At 41.0% G+C, this 24,212-nt stretch overlaps 1 protein-coding gene across 2 annotated transcripts in view; it reads right to left on the reverse strand.

Moving 5' to 3' along the window:
* The window catches only part of BLM (BLM RecQ like helicase), a 78,303-nt gene that overhangs the window by 27,572 nt on the left and 26,519 nt on the right, over positions 1 to 24,212 (reverse strand). For both annotated transcript variants that reach the window (XM_079764248.1, XM_079764249.1), the window contains exons 9-14: positions 22,235 to 22,353; positions 20,928 to 21,041; positions 17,857 to 17,955; positions 17,250 to 17,398; positions 3,189 to 3,295; positions 1,294 to 1,454 (exon numbers count right to left, since the gene is read on the reverse strand). In XM_079764248.1, the coding sequence (XP_079620374.1) occupies positions 1,294 to 1,454; positions 3,189 to 3,295; positions 17,250 to 17,398; positions 17,857 to 17,955; positions 20,928 to 21,041; positions 22,235 to 22,353 (749 nt within the window). The remainder of the gene's footprint in view (positions 1 to 1,293; positions 1,455 to 3,188; positions 3,296 to 17,249; positions 17,399 to 17,856; positions 17,956 to 20,927; positions 21,042 to 22,234; positions 22,354 to 24,212) is intronic.

A 24,212-nucleotide genomic window follows, 5' to 3' on the forward strand; every position in this document is an offset into this window, starting at 1 on the left:
AGTTATTTACAACATCACTGATTCAAATGTCTGCACTGAGTCAGATCATTTACATCTTAGACCACTTCTTTCTGAGGATACTAGGTTGATAACCTCTAAGATATTCTTCTGTTTCCCCTTAGAAAATAATTTTGAGAGATATTTCTCCTCCATATCTTGAGGGTAACGGTTTCTTTTTCTGAGAGCTGAAAAATTCATAGGCTACAAAAAAAGCATTAGTCATTTTCCTGAGATTCACTCTTGCATGGATACAGTGAAAAAGACAGATAATACTAAGTGTTGATGAGGAAGCAGAGACATTGGAACCTCATAGATTCCGGATGGGAATGTAAAATTCTATAGTTTACATTCCCATCCATTCAAACAAAATCTAACACACACATTTATTCACAATAGTCTACCAACTGATGAATGCCTAGCAAACTGGTAAATTCATACAATGGAATATTATCTGGCCACAAACATGAATGAAGCACTGATACATGCTACAATGTCGATAAACCTTGAGAACATATAAGTGGGTGGAGGGGGGAAAGGGACAATGAGGGACATCTGTAATAGTGTCAACAATAAAAAAACACATTATGATAAGTAAAAGAAATGAGTCACAAAGAACACATTCTGGCCCTGGCCGGTTTGGCTCAGTGGATGGAGCATCAGCCTGGGGACTGAAGGATCCTGGGTTTGATTCTAGTCAAGGGCACATGCCTGGGTTGCGGGCTCGATCCCCAGTAGAAGGCGTGCAAGAGGCAGCGGATCAATGATTCTCTCTCATCATGATGCTTCCATCTCTCTCCCTCTCCCTTCCTCTCTGAAATCAATAAAAATATATATTTTTAAAAAGAACACAGTCTGTATGATTCCATTTATATGAAATGTCCAGAATAGGAAAATCTATAGAGACAGATTAGCAGTAGCTGGTAGATTAATGGCTACCAGGGAATGGAGGGTTGGGAGAGTAAGGGGTGGCTGCTAATGGGTATGGGGTTTCTTTTTAGGATGATGAAGTGTTCTAGAATTAGTGGTGATGGTTGCATAACCTTGTGACTATACTAAAACCACTGACTTGTAAACTTTTTTGAAAGGGTGAATTTTATGGTCTTGAGTTAATCTCAATAAAAATTGTTTTTTTATTTAAGAAAGAAAGCAACTTTAGAAGTCTTTAAAAATATTTTCTTCTATTTCAGTCTTATTTTGATGTCTACTACTTATGATAAAAACAATTTTCATTTACGTAAGCAAGTTTGCTTATATACTATAAAAAAATTACTTGTTTATCTTTAAAAATGTCACCTGACAGCCATCCTGGTTGATCCACTTGTGCTGTACTTCGTCTCTGGCAGAATCACTGAGGCCAGCATGATAAGCAAGAGCGGGGAGACCATTCTTCTGTAAGGTGTCAGCCATCGTGTCACATTCTCGCCTGGAGAGGCAGTAAATTATCCCTGAATCATCTGCCAAGAAATGAAGATTTGTAACATAAATAACAGCACAACCTATATTATGTTCTTTGAAACATATGAAACATAAATAGACCTCCATAGTTTTCTTAAAGTAGGTAAAAGAATGCAAGCAAGGAGAACTCACGTGCACTGAAAGTGTCAGGATTTGACCTTTAATCCTGTCCCTGAAAATGACTCCTGAGGTGGACCTGGACACACCCCGGGCACTATTTCACACTGGCTAGAAAATGGGAAGATACCCTTACACAAACTTTGTAGAAAACATATGGCAATATGTATCACAGAGCCCCAGAAATGCTTCTATCTTTTGGCTCAGTTTCCTTTTAGAAAATGAATCTAGAAAATAAAGCGGTACAAGGACTTACACAAAAAGTTTTATTCGAATTTGAAAAATTAGAAAAATTTTAATGGCCCAAATTAGGAGGCCTATTAAGACAGGAAATTATAAAATAATACTAGTGGCCCGATGCACAAATGAAGATTCATGAAAGAATGGGCCTTCGTTCCCCTGGCTGCCGGCACTGCCTTTGCTCTGGCTAGAGCAGCCTTTCTGCCTTCCCACACTGCCCAGAGCGGCTGGGGTGGTGTGGAATGCCTGTGTCATCACCATGGCGATGATGCAAGTGTCCGGCTGTCCCTGGCCGCTCGGCGCCCACATATGCAAATTAACCTGCCATCTTTGTTGAGTTAATTTGCATACTCACTCCTGATTGGCTGGTGGGCATCACAAAGGTACGGTCAATTAGCATGTTACTCTTTTATTAGGTAGATACGGTATAATTATCAAGTATTTTCTATGTTTATAAAAAGACATGAGAAAATGCTTAAGACATAAAACAGGTTAAGGGTAGAAACACAATATACTGTATATATACTAATATATAGTATGCTAATGGACAGAAAAATGCACTCAAAAATTAATGGAAGGAAACAAACCAAAAGGATAACAGTGACTTGTCTTGAGGTGAGGTTTGTCTTTTGCTTCCTTCTTCTTTTTGTTGTTATCTAAATGTTCTTCAATGAGCATGTATTATATTTATTGTTGTTTTTATGTATCTATTTTTAACATTAGAAAATAAAGGTATTAAGGAAAAGTCATTTCTCTGTGTCAGAGCCAAAGGTATAGATTTACACACTATTACGCTATTTATACTAGCTGCCAGGGAGAGGAGGGCCTGGAGAGGGAAATTACTGACTTTTTCATGGTCCATCACTGCACTGTTTGATTTCTTCAAACCAATATGTATATTAAGATTTAAAAAATGAAATAAAGATGTTTAACAAAAAACTTCTCCATGGAAAGTGGGTTACATGGGAAAAAACCATGAATCTCAGAATCTCATTTTAATTATTATCGTTTAAAGGCAGACACACTTGGGAGAACACACTGAAACGAAGACCTGCATAATTCACACACAGATAGAAGCCAGAGTTAAGACACTGACACCATAAATTACAAAATAGAGATGTAGGAGGAAGTATTGAATATTTTTTTGTTAGGGTTTTTTAAAAACGTATTTTTTATTGTTAGGGTTTATTGTTATCAAACTGAATGAGATTTCACAATATGCAGAACTGAGGGAGTTGAGATATTCTGCTCTATAAATAGCAAATCAGTGCTATCATGAGAACTGTTTAATATGCAATCTTATATATTCTATTGTGGTACTAAAAAGACATGTATTGATTACTTCTAGACATAATTCATCACATGGCTGTACTCACGTGAGTGATGCTTCCTGATCCATTCTAAGCAATCAAATGCTACCTTTTTAGGCTTTTTTGGGAGCACGTAGTATTTCAGATTATGTCTGTTAAAGCTCATGGTAAACCTAAAAGAAGTCCCAAACATAAAATTTTGTTACTATGAGAAAATATAGTTTTAGCCACCTTCAAAAATTAAATGCTGATTTTCCACAAAGCAAATCTAATTATTGAGTTGTGTTAAATTGAATACTGCCGCTAGCAGCTTACATCATAGAACAGAGCAATGGGAGGTGGGTTAGGGGGTCAACGAAATGAATGGTGACAGGGAGGGAGTGTCTACGGGACTAGATGACAGGGAGTTAGAAGGACTGTGAAGAGAACACAGGCAGGTAAGCCGAGAGCCCGGTCTCCACGATGAAGATGGCTAAGAGCAGAGAGGACTAAAACATTATTTAAAAGATTAAGAAAATCAGCTCAGCCAGTGTGGCTCAGTGGTTGAGCATTGACCTATAAACCAGGAGGTCGCGGTTCGATTCCTGGTCACAGCACATGCCCGGGTTGCGGGCTTGATCCCAGTGGGGGGCATTCAGGAGGTAGCCAATCCATGATGATTCTCTCATCATTGATGTTTCTATTTCTCCCTTTCCCTTCCTCTTTGAAATAAGAATAATTAAGAAAAAATATATACTAGAGGCCCAGTGCATGAAATTCGTGCATGGGGGGGGGGGGTGGTGGTGGTGGTCCCCTGAGCCCAGCCTGCACCCTCTCCAATCCAGGACCCCTTGGAGGACATCCCTCTCACAATCCTGAACCACTGGCTCCTAATCGCTCACCTGCCTGCCGGCCTGATGGCCCCTAACTGCCCCCTGCTGCTGGCCAGGTCGCTCCTAACTGCCCCCCCGCTGCTGGCCTGGTCACCCCTTACTCCCCCCCCCGCCAGCCTGGTCTCCCCCAACTGCCCCCCCACCCCCCGCTGGCCTAGTCGACCCTCACTGCCCGCCCTGCCATCCTGGTCACCCCCAACTGCCCCCCCTGCTGGTCTGGTCGCCCCCAACTGTCCCCCCTGCCAGCCTGGTCACCCCTCACAGCCCCCTCACCGGTCTGGTCACCCCACGCAGCCTGCTTGTTCAGTTGTTCGGTCGTCCCTCACTAACCTCCCTGCCAGCCTGATGGCAGCCATCTTGTGAGGGCATGAGGGTTAATTTGCATATTACCTCTTTATTATATATATAGAAAATCATAAGAGAAAACATATACATTTTCAGGCCACCACTGTTCCCAAATTTTGACTGTGTACACGAGGAGCTAATTGCCGGGCAACAAAAGGAGCGTGGACCATTGCACTTTGGCTCTGCGCCCCGGAGAGAATGTGGGTGATGCTGAGACAGAGTGCTCTTCTCTCTCTGGTCTTTTGCCCTGGGTGTCCCACTTCCTCAGGAAGCTCTTCCTCTCCGTTACCTCCTCTCTTGTACTTCAGTCTCTTCTGTGAATTCTTCTCTTTTTTCTCTGAATACGTTCTAAGATCACCAATCCTAAAAACAACAAAAGCTTCCCCTGACCCAGTACCGCACTGCTGCCGGCACCCACCTTCCTTTCCCTCCAGTGGCAAGACACTGAGGCTCCCAGCCGATGAACCACACACTCAGCTTCTTCTCATCACTTCCATCCTGGCTTTCCCGTTACCCTTCTACCAAAATTGTTTTTGTCAAAGTTTTTACAACTAAAGAACTGTTATAGGATCCGTGACCTGGAGGGACCCTCCACTGGCCCAGGTTCCAACACCTCCGCAGGAAGGACACGTTGAACTTCGAGCACAAAGCCCTCCCAGTGCCTAGGCTGATGGGGAGGAGGCTGCTATTCAAGGGTGTGGAGGTCAGAGGGAGGCAACCACTGGCTTTCTGTTTTTGTATCTAAATCCAAGCTAGCTGGGTCCAGGATTTGTTGCCATTGGTGGGATAAAGGTGTTTAGTTTTAGAACTGAAGAATGCCTTGCTGGTGGAGGGCAGCCACGCTCCCGAAGGGACTGCTGTTCAGCTAAGAAGGCCACGCAGGAGGCAGTAGTAGCCTTCACCGACATGTTTTTTGCGTTGGTTTTTCAGACCGCGTCCTCGCTGACCTCTCCGTCATGCCACATTGGCTATCCTTGCTGAAAGCCCATTAGCTCTCACTGTTTTACATTCCCTTCACCACTCTGATCTCCCCATCTCCATCTTGTCTTCCTTCGCTCACTCCCTAAGTGACAATCACCCCCGAAATGCTAGGCTCTTCTCTTCTTCCCCTGCATTATCTTCTTCAGGGACCACGCTTTCTTTAAACTGCATCCAGCTGAAACCGGTTTGGCTCAGTGGATAGAGCGTCAGCCTGCGGACTCAAGGGTCCCAGGTTCGATTCCGGTCAAGGGCATGTACCTTGGTTGCGGGCACATCCCCAGTGGGGGGTGTGCAGGAGGCAGCTGATCGATGTTTCTCTCTCATCGATGTTTCTAACTCTCTATCCCTCTCCCTTCCTCTCTGTAAAAAATCTATAAAATATATTTTAAACTGCATCCAAACACCATTCCCACCTCTCCCAACTTTTGCCTCCAGCTTAGACCTTTCTTCAGATTTCCAACCCATAATCCAACTCCTTTTCACACAAATGGTCTAAAACTGGGCATGCATGCCCCCGCAGGGAGGGGTCACAAAGACTTTCTAAAAGCACAAGAGCAAAGATGATTTTTAAGGAATCGATTTCCAGGTCCTCCCTTCTCCATTTTCACGTCACTTTTGCTAAAAGACTGATCTGAGAATGTGCCTGCAGTCGAGGCATCCTGCTGGTTTCTCCTGCCCCCATATTTTTTTTCTTTTACAATTGTCCTCTCACTTTCTAAAAACAAACAAACGAACCGAACCCTACTTTTGACTCCTTCTGAACTTTACTACCGTGCACTGCTCCAGGTGCAAACACCTCCAGGACATTAAAAAAAAAAAAAAAAGTCTAGTATGGGTATAGGTAAAACTTTCTTTAGTCAAAGAAACAGAAACCATTGGTGAAGCTTCATGTTTGTTAAGTGTTTTACATATTTTTGTTAAGGGTAGGGTATGACATCAGGAATGAAGTATTTCAGCCGCTATTGGAATGCTCTGGTTTCAGATACAGAGGAAGGTGGTGGGAGTGAAGACGATTTTTACTTTATGATCGTGCTTCTTCCTTCATCCCTGAAAACTGTCAGAGAATGCATTACTCTGAGTCAAAACCATCCCTCTTCTATCACTTGTACAAGACACTCAGAGCTTTCTTGTAGTGCTTGAAATGGCAGAAGTATGTGTAGCAAGCAGATTGTGGCAAAGAAGGGGGCAGATAAAAGTTTGATATATTCAAGGACTAATTTGATTGTTCTCAGTTCATTACTTACAATCACTGCCACAGCAAAAGAAACTGCAGTCTTTTTTTTTTTAATATATATTTTATTAATTTTTTTACAGAGAGGAAGGGAGAGGGATAGAGAGTCAGAAACATCGATAAGAGAGAAACATCGATCAGCTGCCTCCTGCACATCCCCTACTGTGAATGTGCCCGCAACCAAGGTACATGCCCTTGACCGGAATCGAACCTGGGACCTTTCAGTCCGCAAGCCGACGCTCTATCCACTGAGCCAAACCGGTTTCAGCAGAAACTGCAGTCTTGATAGTTAAATTAAGGCATTAAAAAAAATTGCTCAGGCCTGGCCAGTATGGCCTAGTGGTTTGAGCATCATCCCATGCACCAGGAGGTCACTGGTTTGATACCTGGCCAGGGAAAAAGCCCAGGTTGCTGGCTCAATCCCCAGTGGGGGCCATGCAGGCAGCCAATCAATGTTCCTCTCTCTCCCTCTCCCTTCCTCTCTCTCTAAAAATCAATAAAAACATCTATATATATAAAAGCCTAAGCAACTGGCCAACTGTCCGGTAGCTATGACGCACACTGACCACCAGGGGGCAGGCGCTCAATACACAGGCATGGAAACATGGAACAGATTGATGAATTACAGAGGGAAGGGGGAGGGGGAGGGAGAGGGAGAGGGTGGGGAGAGATTAACCAAAGGTCTTATATGCATACTAGAGGCCCGGTGCATGAATTCGTGTACCGGTGAGTCCCTCGGCCTGCCCTGCGGGGAATGGGCCGAAATCAGCTCTCTGACATTCCCCAGGGGTCCCAGATTGCGAGAGGGTGCAGGCCAGGCCCAGGGGTGCAGGCCAGGCAAGAGGGTGCAGGCCAGGCGAGAGGGTGCAGGCCAGGCCCAGTGGATTCATGCACGGGGCCTCTAGTATTTTAATAAAAAAGAATGGCCTTATTGCCTTTTCCTACATTTTACACCACACTTTAATGTTAGAACAATGTTTCATGTATTACAAAAAAGCTGAGCCTGGCCAGTATGGCTCAGTGTTTGAGTGTCAACCCAGGAACCAAGAGGTCACTGGTTCGATTCCTGGTCACGGCACATGCCAGGTTGAAGGCTCGATCCCCAGTAGCAGGAGGCAGCCAATCGATGATTCTCTCTCTTCACTGATGTTTCTATCTCTGTCTCCCTTCTCCCTTCCTCTCTCTGAAATCAATAAAAACATATTTTAAAAAAGCTGAGTCAAAAAAGAAGACAGTAGCAATGCTGGTGGGAATGTAAAATGGGCAGGCACTTTGGAAAATAGTCTGGCAGTTCTCAAAAGGTAGAAAATAGAGTTAGCACACAACCCAACAATTCCATTCCTGCGTCTATATCCGAGTCAGGAAAACACAGTTCCGCATAAAAACTTGTATGTGAATGTTCATAACAGCATTACTCATAATAGCCAAAAAAAGTAAACAACCCCAGTGTTGACCAATCTACACTAATAAAAGGGTAATATGCTAATTAGACCGGGAGACTTTCCAGACGTCCTTCCAAAGCCATGGTGGCAGGACTGAGGCAGAGGCGGTTAGGAGAGAGCAGGCCAGCGGAGGGGGAAAGGGGGGCAGTTGGGGATAAGCAAGCCGGCAAGGGGGGGGGGGTTCCCAGTTGGGGGCAAGCAGGCTGGGAGGGGGGCAGTTGGGGGCAAGCAGGCTGGGGGGGGGCAGTTGGGGGCGAGCAGGCTGGGGGGGCAGTTGGGGGCGAGCAGGCCAGCGGGAGGAGGGGGGCAGTTGGAACAAGCAGGCAGGCAGGCGAGCGGTTAGGAGCCAGTGGTCCTGGATTGCGAGAGGGATCCCAGATTGGAGAGGGTGCAGGCTGGGCTGAGGGACACTCCCTTCCCCCCACCCCACCCCGTGCACGAATTTCGTGTACCGGGCCACTAGTGAATAAATAAAATGTGATATACCCATAACAATGGAATATTCTTCACCAATAAACTTTGAAAACATTATGCTAAGTGAAAGAAGCCATATTGGATGATTCTCTTTATATGAGACTAGAGGTCCCCGATTGCCTGTAGCCACCCACCCCCGGTTCCCAGGCTGGGGGCAGACCCCTGGTGGTCAATGCACATCATAGCCAACTGGTCATTCCGCCGCCTGGTCGAGTTGCATATTATGCTTTATATATATATATATATATATATATATATATATATATATATAGATATATATATATAGATATATATAGATATATATAGATATATATAGATATATATAGATATATATAGATATAGATAGATATCCAGAATAGGCAAATCTAAAGACAGAAGGTAGATTGGTACTTGCCTCAGGCTGTTAGGGGGTGTGAGGGGAAAGTGGGATTGACTACTAATGGATATGGGTGCTTTTGCAGGGTGAGGAAAACATTCTAAAATTGATTGCGGTAATGGCTGCACAACTCTGATTACTAAAAACCACTGAATGATACACTTTAAATAGGTGAATTGAATGGTATGTGTATTATATCTCAATAAAACTGATATATTCAAAACATTTGGCATAAAATCTGAAATTTTTATTTGTGGCATAGAGAAACGTTTACTAATTTAGTCAAACAGACTACTTTTACTAAAAATAAGAAAATGACATCATATCAGGACAGAAAGCTGTAGATCCCAAATCCAATTAAAACCAAAACAAGTATCTCTACAGCAAATAGACGCTAAACTCCAGCAGATGGGCCGCTAACTAAAAGCAGCATTCCCACAATTTGTTAGAATGAAAAAGATAAGTCTGTCTGATTTTATTACAGAGAACAAATCTGACGTGGCCTGCTGGAAAGCAGTATGTTTGGGATTACCAGATACTGTAGTTAGAGGCAGTGCTCATCAATTGATAAATGGGTAACTGAAATGTGGAATGCCCCCAAAATGGAAGATTATTCAGCCATAAAAATGAATGAAGGATTGACACAGGCTACAACATGGACGTCCCTTGAGAACATTATGCTAAGTGATGGGGAGTGACTGCTTAGAAGCACTGAGGTTGCTTTTTGGGATGATGAAAATGTTCTGAACTTAGATTTGGGGGATGGTTGAACAATTCTGTGAACATTCAAAAATCCCAACTAAATTTTTTAAAAAATATATTTTATTGATTTTTTACAGAGAGGAAGGGAGAGGGATAGAGAGTTAGAAACATTGATGAGACAGAAATATCAATCAGCTGCCTCCTGCACACCCCCTACTGGGGATGTGCCCGCAACCAAGGTACATGCCCTTGACTGGAATCGAACCCGGGACCCTTCAGTCTGCAGGCCGACGCTCTATCCACCGAGCCAAACCGGTTAGGGTAAACACAACTAAATTTTAATCTTTAAATGGGTGGATTTTATGGCATGTCAATTATATCTTAATAAACATATAATTTTTTTTTAAAAAAAAGAAGTTTAGATTTTATTGTATTTCACTAAGGGAGTTGTTGCTATTAAAATAAAAAATATTATCAGGTCCAGGGTGTCAAACTCATGTGATTTTAAGTGATGTGTTAGGAAATGGAATTAATTTGTGCTCAGCTCTTGTTGCTTTTGGAACTGAAATACTTGTCTTGAGGATATGTACTAGTTTATATGAATTACAAACAGTCAAAATTTTCTTTTTTTATATATAAGAAAATAAGCCTAATGCGGCTGATTTGGTTTGGCAATGAAAACTGGATTTGCCATTCAGGTTACGTGGTAGTCATTTCCCATTATCTGAAAGAACTCATCAGTAGCCACAAAGTTTTGACAAAACTAATTTAAAAGCATATCACAGAATAAAAAGAAATATGTCAAAAATAGATTAGGAAAGGTCTTCAGAATAAATGGGATATAAGGTTTATTTATGTGAAACAGCAATTGGGTAAGTCTTGGTAAGGCATTTTTTAGGGTATATTTCCCGGAAAAAGTAAAGTGAGTAACTAATGATCGGACTTATTTTGCCAGTCACATGGTTTATAAATCTTTGCTTTCAACAAAATTTGGAGGACTTAATTGAGTTGTTGGTTGAAATATCATTAAAAATAATTTTTCATGACAGATCATTACGTAATGTTGGCATATGTGTCAGAAGGAATTCAAATAATTGAGTGTTATTACTACAATAAAATGCTTTCCATTCCCATCCACGTTTTTGCGAGCAATGTTTCTCAATGCTTACATCTCTAAAAGAAATTGAAGCCACCGGCCAGTATGGCTCAGTAGTTGAGCATCGACCTATGAACCAGGAGGTTCAGTTCCCAGACAGAGTACATGCCCAGGTTGCGGGTTCTGTCCCCAGTGTGGGGCTTGTAGGAGGCAGCCAATCAATGATTCTCTCTCACTCTTTCTTCCTCTCTGAAATCAATTATATAAATAAATTGGAGCCAAGTGAATTCATTCACAGATATATGAACTAACTGGGGGAGGGGGGAAGTCCTATCTTTATTAAGTTACACATTGTCAATCAAAATGTATGCTTAAGAAATTTTAAAAATATATTTGAACTGTGCTCACAGCCATCGCCACGCTGCCATCGTTAATGCCAGCCAGCCTCTAGCACCTGGGTTCCAGTCCAAGGAGAAGGGGGGCTAAGTAAGGGGTTCTCTATACCATGGCTCTTACAAAGTGGGCTGCCCACAAATCAACCCGTGGTAACGTACCATGGGAGCAACTGGCTACCAAAGCCACTCGCAAGAGTGTGCCCTGTACGGGAGGGGTAAAGAAACCTGATCGTTACAGGCCTGGCACTGTGGCACTCTGTGAAATTAAACCTTCTCCGAAGTCCACTGAACTTCTGAGTCACAAACTTCCCTTCCAGCGTCTGGTGGGAGAAATTGCTCAGGACTTCAAAACAGACGTGTGCTTCCAGCGTGCAACTATTTGGTGCTCTGCAGGAGGCAGGAGGCCTACCTGGTTGGCCTTTTGGAAGACACCAACCTATCCATGCCAAACGTGCAACAATTATGCCAAAGGACACCCACCCAACACACTGCAAACGTGGAGAATGTGCTTAAGAACCCACTAGGATGGGAACTATTTCGTTCTTTTTAAAAATATATATATTTGTATTGATTTCAGAGGAAGGAAGAGGGAGAGATAGAAACATCCATGATGAGAATCATGGATCGGCTGCCTCCTGCAAGTCCCCCACTGGGGATTGAGCCCACAATCCAGGCATGTGCCCTTGACCGGAATTAAACCTGGGACCTTGCAGTTCGCAGGCCGACTCTCTATCCGCTGAGCCAAACCAGCTAGGGCTATTTCATTCTTTAAAAAAAAAATTCTCCCCTTCCTGTTATTGGTAGTTCTGAATGTTAGATATTTTCTTTCCATGGGGTCAAAAGGTACCTAAGTATATGACAAGTGGAAAATAGGGGTCAGAAATTGGGTATTGGCAGTTTTTCCATTTTCATTTGTGTGTATATTTTTTTAATGTAAATGCTGGGACATAAAGCATTCATGCAAGTGAAAATGTTTCAGCGAACAAGTTTCAGTAGTTCAACTTTTTAAATTTTTCTGGACAAGGCCAACATTTGGATTTTTAAAAAACAAGTAAATTTCTTATTGATGGCAACTAAATGGTGTTTGTAGCATTTTTATAATAAAGTAGATTGCATCCATTCACTCTACTTTTCTAACCGAGTTTCCGACATGCAAGCACATGTTTTAAATGTGGTCTGTGTTCAGTGCTGTTCCTGTAAGTCTGCTATTAAAATACAGTAAACTGTAAAATATATACATACTTGTAAACTAATCCGATCAGTTATGTGCTACTAATAATTACAGTAACTCAATTTGGAAAAAAATTTTGGTATAAGAAATTTAATAACAATTCTTAATATACAAACATGTTTCTATCTCTCTATCCCTATCCTTTCCTCTCCGAAATCAATAAAAATATATATATTTTTAAAAAGACTTCATGCATAAAAATACATTGCCTTAGAATAGAATTCTGTAGGAAACTGAAAGAGAAATAAGTGCTCAAAGAGAAAAAGGAAAAATGTGAAATATCTGTTAAAGAGGTAAAAATTTTTTAATGTGTTTTGCAAGTGGATGATGTAGGTACAGAACTGCTCTCATACATATATTAATATTCTACGGAATACATTTTAAAAGGCTGGGTTACAATTTTGTTTTAAAATGTTATAACAGACCACATTCTCTTTATTTAAATTCATGTTGAAAAATTTCAGGTGTCAGGTTAAAAATGTACAAATGGTACAGCTTTTCAAAATTCTTTTAGGAGGCACATGTCCGAAGAAAGCATGAAGACACCACGATCTAAAATTAAATTCATTATCCATCCCTTCCAACCTGCCACTCTCCTGCATTTCCAGGTATCACCCATGGAGCCAGTCACCTGCACCAGAAACTGGTATAAACTTTCACTATGTCCATATTTCTAACCCCATCAGCTGCCAGTCTTGTTGATTCTACTGTTTTTTCTCTTGACTGTCCCCACCTTCCTTTTCTACTGCTGCCACCATCATCATCTCTCTCCTAACGGGCTGCAATAGGGTTCCTAAAGGGCTATCCTGCCTCTAAACTTTTGTTCCTCCACTCCACCTTCATCCACTGCCAGGGTTATCCTTCTACCAGACAGTTCCGATCAAGCCACCTTCCAGGTGGATGTGCCTATAGGACAAATCCCAATACTTGAGCACTATGATATGTAAGACCCTCTGGATCTGGCCTCAAGCCACCTTCCCCAGGTTATCCCTTCTCTTTATTTCTCCACTTATCCTATGCATTATTCACCATTCCTTGGGCCTGACCTGTATTTTCTTTTTTTCTCTCTCTCTTTAAATATATATTCTTATTGGTTTCAGAGAGGGAGAAGGAGAGAGAGAAACATCAATGATGAGAGAGAATCATGAATCGACTGCCACCTGCACACCCCTCACTGGGGATCGAGCCCGCAACCTGGGCATGTGCCCTCAACTAGAATCGAACCCCAGACCCTTCAGTCCACAGGCCGGCGCTCTATTCACTGAGCAAAACCAGCTAGGGTCTGGCCCGTATTTTCACACCAAAAACTTAGCCCTGAATTCTCACTCTTCATCTGTTAAAATGCCACTCACTTAGCAATTCACATCCAGTAGGATGAATACAGTAAAAAAGACATACGATAACAAGTGTTGGTGTGGATGTGGAAAAACTGCAACCCTCACACACTGCTGAAGGTAATACAAAATGGTGCAGATGCTTTGAAAATCAACCTGGTAGTTCTTTAAAAGGTCAAATGTAGAGTTACCATATGGCCCAACAATTCTTCCCCTAGATATATGTCCCAGAGAAATAAAAACACATGTCCACATGACAACTTGTACACAAATGCTCATAGTATTATTCCTAATAGCCAAAAAATGGAAGCAACTCAAATATTCACCCCATGACGAATAAATAAAATGCAGATTATCCATACAATGGGATAGCTGTCAATAAGAAAGAATGAAGTACTGATACATGCTACAACATGGATGAACCTTGAAAACATGATGGTAAGGGAAAAAGGGCACTCACAAAGGCCACAGAGTATATGATTCTATTTAAATGAAATGTCCAGGATAGGCAAAAATCTAGATAGAAAGCAGATAAGTGGTTGTCTAGAGCTGGGGAGGTGGAGGATAGTGGCAATTAACTGATAATGTGCATGGAGTTTCTTTTAAGGGAGACAAAAATGTTCTAAAATTAGATAGTGGTGGGACTGCAAAACCCTGTGAATAAACTAAAAATAATAAAAAAATCACAGAATTATATACTTTAAATAGGTGAATTTTTAGGTATAGACATTATAACTCAATTCAGATATTTAAAATTTTTTAAAGACCACTCATCCTACAAAACTCACTTCCTTTATAAAACTCTGTCTGACCCCTCTTCACTAATAGTTGTTACTTTGGGTTACAGTTAATCTTGCCTTTCTGAGTTCCTGCAGTAATAATTTACACTTCTAATCACCACTTACTTCATTCTGCAATTTGGAGAGAATTTAAAGGGTGCTGAAAACAGATTGTTTGGGTTTAAGTCCTTACTCCAGCACTTGCTAGGTATGTGGCCTTGTTCAAGTTATTTAACTGCTGTGCCTCCGTTTCCTCATCCATAAAGTGAGGAAAATGGGAGGACCTACTTTATAAGACTTTTGTGTGGACGAGTTAATACACATAAAATGCCAATATTAGTGCCCTGCACATTGTATAGGCTAGATATGTAAAAGTGTTAGCTGTTATTACTGTTGTATTGTTACATTATTATTGTATTAACTGTCCATATGTCTGTCTCTTTCTTAGTTCATATTTCTCTGGTCTTAAGGAAAGGGAAAATTTATTATCCATCCTTGTATTTCCCAAAGAGGAATAATATCATAGACCAGCATAAGGAGAGGAGCATGGGGCCCTGGCTCCAAACCTTTGGATAAGTGCCTTCTTCAGGGTCACGACACATCAGCAGTTGGGCAAATTTAATGCAAACAAAGGGCTTATTGGTAGAAAAGAAGAGCAGGAAAAAATGTGTCAGAAAGTGTTCATTAAAATTTTTTACTTCCACTAAGAGATTTAAACCTTCCCAAATATAGACGTACCAAATATATTAAAGAGTCAACAGACTTGCCCAAATTTCCACATTTTACCCACATTTACCCAAATTCCTCCTCCATATGTTTCATTTATTCATTCTTAACAAGTGCCAATTATGCACCGGGCACCACATGCTAGACTCAGAAAATGTATGATCTATTGCTTTTGCAAGGAGATCTCCTCACACTACTAGGAAAGGATACTAAAGGTGTCTGCTTCTAAATATATTTGTGCAATGTTTACTCAAGCAAAACGACCAATTCTATACTTAACAAAATATTATTCAAAAGGTGAATTGAGCCCAGCCGGTGTGGCTCAGTGGTTGAGGATCGACCTATGAACCAGGAGGTCACAGTTTGATTCCGTCAGGGCACATGCCTAGGTTGCAGGCTTGATCCACACAGTGTGGGGCGTGCAGGAGGCAGCCAATCAATGATTCTCTCTCATCATTGATGTTTCTATCTCTCTATCCCTCTCCCTTCCTCTCTGAAATCAATATATATATTAGAAAAGGTGAATTAAACTGAACTTATATGATTTAACTGTCAGGCATCTGGAAAATTAATATTACTGATCAAAAAGAACAGACTGCTTCTGGCATAAATTGAGGGGAAAAAGCTAAAAATATTGCCTATCTAAAAAAAGAAAAAGCTTTCACAGACCAATGTAGTACTTGTAGAAGCAAATTTCTAGTATGTAGGTTATTCACTAAAACCTAAAGTCTGACACCTTAACTATCATGTAATGTTTATCAATTATGGAAGCAAAATATATTTCTCCCCAATTTTATACAAACTCCCCTCTGCAAGTGAGATCACACACAAAAAACTCTTGAGTACTTGGAAATTCTCGCACTCAAGAATACCAGTTTAGCCCTGGCCCGGTTGCGCAATGGTTAGAGCGTCAGCCCACGGACCGAAAGGTCCAGGTTCAATTCCCAGTCAAGGGCATGTATGTGGGTTGCAGGCCCGAACCCGGCCACATTGATGTTTCTCTCTCTCTATCCCCCCTCTCTCCCTCCCTTCCTTCTACTCCCTTTAAAAATCAATGGGGGTGAAAAATATCCACGGGTGAGGATTAACAAAAACAAACATGTCAGTTTAATCTGCAAAGGTCTCTGTAGCTACTTTAATCTCATGATCCCTCATATCCTTCATGTGGCACTCCAGTTCTCATAACCCGCTGAGAGACGCTGCTATTGTTTTTACTGATTACCATATTTATAGAGCCAGCTTATTCTCTTTATTTCCAAATGAACAAAAGGTGTACTTAAAAAAAAAAAAAACCCACCCCAATATATTAGTCATTCCTTCAGGCTTTCCTCAAACTCAAACACCCATTAACAAATTGGAAGGAAAAAATATTTTAACCCTGGCCCACAATAGGTGTTAAGTAAATATTTGCTGAGTGAATGAACCTATCAGAGAATGCACCCGTGTCTACAAACTCACGCAGAGGTACAAACTAATCCAGTACAACCTATATATGTGGGGCATTTTACTATTGTTGTTGTTCTTATTGAATAATTATGGATTTGGTGCCAATAAGAAGCCCTTTGCTGTTGAGATGGAAACAAAGTAAAAAAGCTGTTATACATAGTTTCCGGACTATTTTCAACATTGTGGGTGTCACTGGGATTTCAGAGAAAAGGACATAGAGCAGGGTCATTGGCTCATTTCATGATGTATACTCTAGGATGTATGGGAGCCAAAATTAGGCAAATAAAAGCTAGTTTATTACTGGGACGAGACCAGGGCTAACAGGAACAGCATGCACTTTACCCCTACTTACAAAATAGGTAACGAGAGAGAGTTTTCATTTCAGTAAGTGAAGAAATTAGGGCCCTGGTTCCCAAATTTTGCTATCTATTGTAATCACCTGGGGATTTTCTTTTTTAAAGGCGTTAGCAGTACTGCCCTCACTGCACGCTAATTGGACAGTAACACCACCCCAAGGAAAGGATGGTTCACTTGGGGATTTTTAAAAACCTACTGGCTCCCAGCCCCAAAATTCTGAGCTAATTGGCATCAGGCACAACCTGGGCATTGGGATTTTCAAAGCTCCGCAGATTATAATGTGTAGCTCACCGAGAACCACTGCCCCAGGGTTTGAAATGCAGGACTTTCAACAACTTACACCTGAGGCCTGAGAATCTTCAGCTGAGTGAGGATGTCCTTCTGCACCCTGGGATTCGCTGTGGCCGTGAGAGCCATCACCGGAACAGAGGGAAACTTCTGGCGAAGCATATTCATTCTTTTGTAATCCTGACGAAAATCATGTCCCCACTAGTTGAGAAAAAAAAAACCCGCTTTTCAGACCATTTGAATCTTTCGTGTATACAAAGCAAATACTGCTCTCCACATTCAGAACCACCTTCAGTGAAATAGAATATTCTTCAGTGAAATAGAATAATGCACTCAATGTTTTCTCTCTCTTTGGTTCTGAAAATATATATACTGTTGGTGGTATATATTTATCAATATTTCAAGACATAAAAAATAGTATTTACGCCGAAACCGGTTTGGCTCAGTGGGTAGAGTGTCGGCCTGCGGACTGAAGGGTCCCGGGTTCGATTCCGGTCAAGAGTATGTACCTTGGTTGCGGGCACATCCCCAGTGGGGGGTGTGCAGGAGGCAACTGGTCGATGTTTCTCTCTCATCGATGTTTCTAGCTCTCTATCCCTCTCCCTTCCTCTCTGTAAAAAATCAATAAAATATATATTTTAAAAAAAAATAGTATTTACCTGACTGACACAATGTGCTTCATCAATAACAAACCGTGCCAGGAGCTTCCTCTCATACAGATTCTCCAGAGTAGAAATCAGCCTGTTGCTTGCACAGACCTAGGTCAGAAATGGATCAATGAGACACTTAAACACATTTAAACATCACATCGCCTCAAGGATTCTGTTGTCTTTAACTTCCACTACAACTTAAGCTCCATTAAAACCTTCAGAGAAAACTGGTTCTTATTCCATTATATGAAGAGAATTAGCAGAAGTGATAGAAAATAGCAGAGACATTTTACAATGTTTAGCAAACAGTTATGTGTCAGGTCAGTGGATGTAAAACTTTGGACCTCAGTGTAGCTGAGGGCCATGCTTACACTGGGAACAGTGCTATGGACACGTTACTTCAATGCTTGTTACTTGGGGAGGGGGATACACACACACATATACACATATTTGTATGTATGTATGTATGTATGTATGTATGTATGTATGTATTTCATAGCTCTGTCCATGACAGGGCCTAAAAGCAATGACAACCTAGTGTTAACGACCACATCTAGCACCCACATCTTCACAGACATGTCAAAAGGACACAGAGGCCAGTGTGATGAAGGTCTCCCACTGGCCAAATTAGAACATTAAATTATATAACAAAAACAGATGCTAGCCTACTATATAAGTTAAAATTCCGTAAGTTCATATTAATGTAAGTAAATATGTAGGTAAAAGGGAAACCTCTTTGTTATAGTAAAATGCCAACTAATTAGAAAAATCATCATCTGGCAGCCATTATAATAATAGCTAAAGGGGAATCGTCAATGGATGATGAAACTATTAGGTAGACGTCTGATGAATCAACAGGATATTTACACAGTTTCAGAGTATCCCACAACAAGTATCTACTGTTACTAAGGCAGAAAATAACCGAAAACACTTACATTTATGACCAAAAAAGAGAAAAAAGTAATTTTACAGTGAAGAAGTCTGGCAGACATCACCTTACCTAGGTGATTAGGTTAACTAACATCACCAATAATAGAATGAACTGACATCAAATGCCTCCTGATAGGATGCCCTGAGAACTTAACACAACTTCTGAAGTTCCTGCCAAGATGAATAACTAATCACGAGGAAACATAAGATAAACTCAAGTTGAGGGATGGTTCTCAAAATAACTGGCCTTCACTCTTCAACTGTCAAAATCACCCTAGCTGGTTTGGCTCAGTGGACAGAGCGACAACCTGCGGACTAAAGCGTCCCAGTCAAGGATGCCCGGGTTGTGGGCTCGATCCCCAGTGGAGAGCGTGCAGGAGGCAGCCAATCAATGATTCTCTCTCATCATTGATGTTTCTATCTCTCCCTCTCCCTTCTGCTCTGAAATAAAAAAAATATATTGAAAAAAAAAAGTGTCAAAATCATGACAGACAGACAAATTATTTAAAGAGACATGACAACTAAATGCAATGCATAATCTAGGAATTTCTTTTGCTATAATGGACATTATTAGGACAACTGGTGAAACTGAAGTTCATAGACTAAATAATAGTGTATCAATGAAAACTTTCTGATTTTGATCACTATATTGGTATGCAAGAGAATTCCTTGTTTTTAGGAAATGCATGGCGAAGTATTTAAGGTTAAAAGAATATATCATGTCTACAACTTACTTTCAAATATTAAAAAAATAGAATGACAAAGCAATCACAGTAAAAGTTACATTTGGAGTTTCTGGGTGAAAGTCATACAGGAATTCTTGCACTATACTATATATCAGAAATATGTCAAAATTGAAAAATGTATGTATTCTAGTGAGCTCTTAGGAGATAATAGAAAAAATATATTGGTCTCCACCCCAGTGTCTGGCAGAGCTCCTGAAATCCTTGCCATTTCCTGAGTGATAAGAGCGCTAGGAGCATCTTTTTACTCTAGAGTCGAGTCTGGGGGGATCCTGGATGGGGGCTGGGCACCACAAAGACCAAGCCATTAGAACCTTGGAATTTGCATCACCACCCCCCATCCTCCAGACAGGGGAGAGGGGCTAGAAATAGACTTAATAATTGATCGTGCCTACATGGGGAAGCCTAAATCAAATCCCCAAAGTATGGGATTCAGAGTTTCCAGGTTGGCAAACACATCCACACCAGGAGGGTGAGACCCCCAACTGCATGAGGGCAGAAGCTCCTGTGCTCTGGACCTCCCCAGACCTCACCCAGCATTTTTCTTCATCTGCCTGTTTGTCTGTATCTTTATCATGTCCTTTAGTAAACTGGTAAACTTAAGCACTGCCCTGAGTTCTACGGGCCGCTATAGCAAATGAATGGGAACTGAGAAGGGAGTCACAAGAACTTCTGATTTATAGCCAAATCAGAGAGAAGTTATGGGTGACCTGGATGGGGACCAACTAATTACGATCGGCATCTGAAGTGGGATGGGAACAGTAGTGTTGGACTGAGCCCTGAACCTGTGGGATCTGACACTATCTCTGAGTAGGCAATGTCAGAATTGAGTTAAATTACAGGACAATCGGCCGGTGTCGCAAGAATTGCTTGGTGTAAGGAAAAAACGTCCACACACTTGAGCAGAAGAAAGTATTCTATAGTATATAAGTAATTATACTTATAACTAGTAGCCCATTTGCAGGAAGAATCCTGCAAGCGGCTGTTGCGGCCGCCGCACCTGCACCCGCTCGCCACTGCCGCCCGCCCCGCTCCGCCCCGCTCTGCCCCAACTGGGCTTTCCCTCTGGCAGCCACCTTGCTTTCCGCTTTTCCTCCCTCTTCCTTCTAAGTTGTCTTCAGTCTTCACTCCTCCCTCCCTCAGCGTATGCAAATTAACCACCACCTTTGTTGGGTAATTTGCATACTCGCCCTGATTGGCTGGTGGGTGTGGCTTGGGTGTAGCTAAGGTGTGGTCAATTTGCATATTACTATTTTATTAGGTAGGATATTACTCATATAGTATGAGTAATAAAGGAGAGAAACAGAGGAGGGAAAGACTGGGTTTTCCATACTCAAGAGGGAGAACTGAATTGTTTTACTAACACAGCTCTAATGTCGTATTTTAAAATAATGATAAAATACAAACCTTCTCTGGAGTAACATACAGAAGTTTTATAATTGGGTCTTTTTTTGATAACTGGAGGTAAATACTTGTAGCTTCTGAGTCAGTCTTATCACCTGTCAGATATGTAGCTGGAATCTAAGTATTAAAATAGTAAACAATGTATGTTTTACACATTAATCTGACTTAATCTTATATTTATTCTTAGCTTTTATAAATATTTTACAAGTTACATGTCAAATCTATCATAGGAAAGATAATCTCAATGTAATAAAAATAACAATAAGCACATAGGACATTTAAAAAAAACAACCCTTATTAAATATAATTTAAAATAGTCTTCTCATTATTTACTTCTTTTTTTGCTTTCCTTTACTTCCTTTGCTTTTCATGTTTGTAAGTAAGTATCCGAAAGATCCAGTCCTAATGTATAGCTGCATTATTTTTTAGGTAAATGTGTATTCAGGGTTTTAATGTGTAACAATGATGCAAGGGCCATAACATCAGGACTGACTTAACAATGGCTATCATCACTGCACTAAGACATTCTTTGGAAGGAAAATCAAACCAGCGGTCTTGTTGAAAAAGGTAGTGACACCCTAGCCAGTTTGGCTTAGTGGATAGACCTTCAGCCTGCAGACTGAAGGGTCCCAGGTTCAATTCTGGTCAAGGGCACATGGCCGGGTTGCTGGCTCGATCCCCAGTAGGGGGCGTACAGGAGGCAACTGATCAAAAATTCTCATCATTGATGTTTCTATCTCTCTTCCTCTCTGCAATTAAAAAAAAAAGAAATCCAACATAAAAAAAAGGAAAAAAAAAGAAAAAAACAGAAAAAGGTAGTGGCTCATTAACCCTGAAAATAATTCTGTTTGATCCCAATATGCAGGATTTAGTAGAATGAATTCATATACAATTATAATCTCAGCCAGGAGGAAAAAGGACACCCGGGTGGGCATGTGCATGTGTATGCATTTTAAGATGTTAAGGGAGTAAGATAAGAACTATGCTGATCTGGCAGAAAAAAAAACACAAAAAAAAACTACTTTCATATTAAATAAAAAACTTTTATATCAGCAAAGTACAAGTTAAAAGTTCTTACTAAAATACATTCTCCTAGAATAAAATCAGATGGAACCACAGAAGGTTATCTGTATGAGAATTTTCAGACTTGAGCTTAAATGTACAACTTAATGTAATAGCTGTACTTCGTTCTTATAATTCACAAACTATTAAGTAAAAAGGCAGCCCAGAGCACTAAAACATAATTATTTTTAAGTTATATTTTTATTAGCATTTTTACTGTACTTGGAAGAATTCTGTTTTTAACTTACATCCAATGAAGTCAGCTTCTGGACCTGATCTACGATAAGTGACCTCAAGGGGGAAATGACAATAGTGACCCCGGGAGAAACACAGGCAGGGAGCTGGTAACACAGACTTTTCCCACCTCCTGAAAGAGAAATGACAAAGAAATATCTGTCAGGTCCTATCTAGAGAGCATGAAGGCAAAAGTTACAAAGTAAACCACACGCAATATTTAAGATAATTAATAGAATACCAAGTGATAGTCCCCCTGGTGCCAACAACTTGTCATATTCAAATGAGCCGAAATACTTAGATAATTTATATGTGTAAGGATTATCTTTCAGGACATCTCATGTAGGTACATATGATAGCAAAAGCAAGAATCAGGGTGGAAAACTTATATGCAATAGAATTGCTTTAAGTCTACTTGGGAAATCCAAATGCAGTACAAGAGGCACTCTAGTTATGATATTAGGATTAAAATAATTATTTTATATAATACTATAGGCCCCATGCACGAAATTCGTGCAAGAGTAGGCCTTCCTTCCCCTGGCTGCCGGCACCGCTTCCCTCTGGCACCCAGGACCCAGGCTTATCTCTGGCCGCCGGCAGGCGGCAGGCACCTGGGACCCAGGCTTCCCTCATAGCCCTGGCTTCGTCCGGAAGGTTGTCTGGATGGTCGTTCTGCTGTTTAGTCTAATTAGCATATTAGCTCTTTTATTATATAGGATTTCATTTTAAAGAGTTAAAATGTGATAAAATATAGAACACTAAAACCCACAGTTAACATGGTTTAGTATTTCTTTGATGATCCAGAGGGCACTTCTAGAATCTCAGTTTTGTTAAACCGCTAGTACGAACACTCCCTGTACTCTTATCCATAGGGTAATATTCCCAATCTCCCTTTGAAGTAAAGGGTAGAACTATATTTGTGTGCATTAACAGAGGAAGAAGAGAAATAAATTTCTTTTGAGACCACAGGGTGGGGTGGGTGGAATCTCTCTCCGTTCAAATTCAAAATGCCAAGACAATCAGTACACATTCAATGGTAACTGAAATGATTAATCCCTAATTTTCAACTTCATCAGCCCACTGATAAGAGAAATTTGTGCCAGGCAGTTTCTAGGACTTCGAGTTATTTTTATTTTTTTAAAACAAAACAGTCCATCTTTTCTGCAAGAGTAGTAAGTAAATTTCTCTTTGGTATGTATGTGTAAATGTCAAGGCAAGACCAAGAAGCTGAGTTCTAGTTTCGGTTCTACCCCTCAATAGGTCATGTGACTTAGACATGCCAGTTAACCTTATCACGCCTCAACTTTACAACCTCCAAAATGTACTAGATCAGTAGCTTACAAATTTTGTTGAAAATAACCCCCCCCCCTCCACACACACACACACACAATACCAAGAGGTTAAACTGGAGTGGAAGGACACATAAAAACACCCCCTTGAGTCCTGGCCAGTGTTGCTTAATGGTTAGAGTGTTGGGCCTCACACTGAAGGGTTGAGTGTTCGATTTCTAGTCAAGGGCACATGCCTAGGTTGCAGGTTCGATTCTAGACCCGGTTGGGGTGTGTGCAGGAGGCAACCAATCGATGTGTTCCTTCCATTCTCTATAAAAACCAATGAAAAAAATATCCTTGGGTGAGGATTAACAACAACAAACACCCCCTTGAAACCTCAAAGGACCATGGGAAGCCCCCCAAAACCAGTGGACGACCCAGGGTCCTTTCCTGCTTTAGTTTTGGAGCACCAACTTGGAGTTGACACAGAGCACAGATTAAACAAGTTAATGAAACAGTAAATGGTTATTAAGCAAACATCACCTAAATTTTAAAACCAGTTTGAAAAAATTCAGATAGCCAGATAATACTATTAAACAATGATGGCAATAAGACGGCCCAGGGAAGACTGCATGTGCAAGTACTGAAGCTTCAAACTCCCCCTGGTTCTTATCCTAACTGCTTATTTAATACTCTGCCTTGGATGACTATAAATCATTGA

Source organism: Cnephaeus nilssonii, assembly GCF_951640355.1.
Source record: "Cnephaeus nilssonii genome assembly, chromosome: 24".
In the NCBI taxonomy this organism is placed as follows: Eukaryota; Metazoa; Chordata; class Mammalia; order Chiroptera; family Vespertilionidae; genus Cnephaeus; species Cnephaeus nilssonii.